Genomic DNA, 2,385 nt, shown 5'->3' with positions numbered 1-2,385 from the left:
GTGCCAAGCAAAGAAGTCAAATGTCCACCCAGCTGGGCGTGGCCAGGTCGCCCATGCTGTGTCTGGATGTCCTCCTGCTGGTATAATTATTTTAAAATGACAGGACAGGGAAGGGCGCCATGGCTCATGCCTGTAATCCCAGCAATTTGGGAGGCCAAGTTGGGCGGATCACCTGAGGTCAGGAGTTGGAGACCAGCTTGGCCAATATGGTGAAACCCCGTCACTACCAAAAATACAAAACTTAGCTGAGCCTGGTCGCGCATGCCTGGATTCCAACTGTTCGGGAGACTGAGGCAGGAGAATCGCTTGAACCCAGGAGGCAGAGGTTGCAGTGAGCTAAGATCGTGCCACTGCACTTCAGCCTGGTTCCCAATAGACCCCGCGGGCCCTACAGGTAGTCTTCCCAACCTGCCCCTTGCTCCATATCACCACCCTCCTCCCCATAACATTATAGAAGGACACCTAGTCAGACAAAATGATGTAACTTAATTTTATTAGGACAAGGTTGTTGGACACTGGAGTGGCACCTTCCATGGCCAGGAGTGGCAATGGGGAGGGGTCACAGGGATGCTACCCAGACAGCTAGAAGTCACAGCTGCCCTCCACAGAGAGGCACTGCACCGTGCGCAGGAATGTCTTGACCTTGTCCATGTCCTTGCTGAAGCAGTAGAGCAGCCTGTAGTTCTTGAACAGTGCGTCATCGTCGTGCGGGTTTGTGTCAAACTTGCTGTAGGTCTGCTTGAAGATCTGCCCAGTCCGGGGGCTGCCATCGTCCAGCCTCTGCAAAGTGAAGGAAGAGAAGGAGAGGCTGAGCGCTTGGGCACTGTTCCCTCCCTCTCTCATTCATTCATTTTCCTCCCTCCTCTTCAGGGTGTAGAGAAAGGCCTGGAGGATTCACGAGAGGAAATGAAGAATAAGGTGAGTTCTCTTAGGTCAGAGCCTGACTGCTAAAAAGAGGGCAGCAGTTGCTCTCCCCCAGCCCTCGAAGCCAGTGGGGTTCCAGGATTGGGGACCCCTGGTGTCACCCTCACCCATATCAGTGTTTGGATGCCTTCCTCTAGGTTCTTTAGGTAGTGATAGACATTGTAGTTCAAGGCACCATACACCAGGCTGTTGGCAAACACACTCCTGAGGAACTGCACGGGCTCCAGCCACGACTGGATGAGCAGCACAGAGATGTGGAGCAGCTCTAGGTTCTGCAGGGGAAGGACATGCAGTGGCTGTGCTGCCCGGGGCTCTGACCACAGGCCTCCCCCATCCCCGCCTGGGGGAGAAGGCATCCACTCACGGATTTCTGCTGTGTTTCTTTCCTGCTGGAGGGTGTTTGAATAGACTCTGAGAAGCAGAGGGAGGTCTGGGTGTTCCGCAGGAATGAATGCTTCTGTTCCTTTGAGATACAGGCTTCTTCCTAGGAGAAGGACCACCCACCAAGGTCTACCCTGGAGACCAGCTTCCATTGTTACTTTTCTGGGAACCTCACTCAGTGTATGCTCATCTGCCTGCATTTCTGCTTCAGAAAACAATCCTGAGCTCCTTAGTCTCCTCCCAGGACTTCCCAGCGGGGGAAAGTCATCCCTTCTTGCCACCCCTGACGTGCACCCGTTCCCCAACAGCTTACAAACTTCTGGTACATGTCAAATGCCAGCTGGTGCAGGCGATGGGCGCGGAGCATAGCATTGTCAAAAAGCCAGGATAAGGGAATGGTTGGGAAGGCACTGCCCTCTTGAAGCCAAGGCAGGCAGAGCAGGGCAATAGCCAGAATCAGGCATGTCCAGGAGCCTGGGGAGAAACCGGAGGGCAACAGAGGGAATGGAGAGCAAGATGCCAGCACTCTCCCTGCTCCAGGAGCTGTTTTTTTTTTTCTCCCTCCCTCCAGGGACCAGGAACATTCTGAGATTTGCCAAATATCTGGGCTGAGATGCCTCCGTCCCATCTACAGGGCTCCGCCTCTCCCCTCGGGACACATCATGCTGCAAGGGATTTTAGGGGCACTTACCTGCAGCCATTGCAGCTAGGAGAGCTGTCCACAGGACTCTGAGTGTTTTGGGGAGTCGGGCCTTGGGATCCTGGAGCTGGTCTCTTGGGGGCCCTTTTAATACCCTGGCCCCTTATCTCTCGCTGCTTGCCCCCACCTGTTTCTCTGTACGTTTATGCATGGGGCCACTGATGTACCTGTGCTAATGGCTAATTTAGAAGCTCCTCCCACACGTGCTGGGATCATGCCCCCTGGCTTGTCATCTTTCCCTTCCCACTATTACCAGCATTGTGAAGGTTGTGCCCAGAGGGTCAGCCAGAGATACCACCCAACCTGTCCACTCTTTAAGGATCATGTGGGTGCCCTCTGGCAGCACGCCATGGTGGCCAACCTGAACACGGGGAAGGATG

The 2,385-nt window shown here is 54.5% G+C and overlaps 1 protein-coding gene across 1 annotated transcript; it reads right to left on the bottom strand.

Moving 5' to 3' along the window:
- Nucleotides 1-582: 582 nt before the first annotated feature.
- Nucleotides 583-2,006, bottom strand: LOC111532431 (somatotropin-like). Its single transcript, XM_023199562.1, has 4 exons — nt 1,997-2,006; nt 1,289-1,404; nt 1,032-1,196; nt 583-780 (listed from the first exon to the last, which is right to left on the bottom strand). The coding sequence occupies exons 1-4, from the start codon at nt 2,004-2,006 to the stop codon at nt 583-585; spliced, it is 489 nt and encodes a 162-aa protein (XP_023055330.1).
- Between the last annotated feature and the right edge of the window lie 379 nt (nt 2,007-2,385).

Source organism: Piliocolobus tephrosceles, unplaced genomic scaffold (assembly GCF_002776525.5).
Source record: "Piliocolobus tephrosceles isolate RC106 unplaced genomic scaffold, ASM277652v3 unscaffolded_10289, whole genome shotgun sequence".
Lineage (NCBI taxonomy): Eukaryota > Metazoa > Chordata > Mammalia > Primates > Cercopithecidae > Piliocolobus > Piliocolobus tephrosceles.
Note: the sequence above shows the minus strand (reverse complement) of the source record. Positions and strands in the feature narration are given on the sequence as shown.

What these genes read in the sequence shown, in the direction of transcription:
- LOC111532431 (XM_023199562.1), bottom strand. An exon ending in AAGAAACACAGCAGAAATCC is followed by an intron (nt 1,197 to 1,288) that starts GTGAGTGGATGC and finishes CTTCCCCTGCAG; the next exon opens with AACCTAGAGCTGCTCCACAT. An exon ending in GCATCCAAACACTGATATGG is followed by an intron (nt 781 to 1,031) that starts GTGAGGGTGACA and finishes TTCACTTTGCAG; the next exon opens with AGGCTGGACGATGGCAGCCC.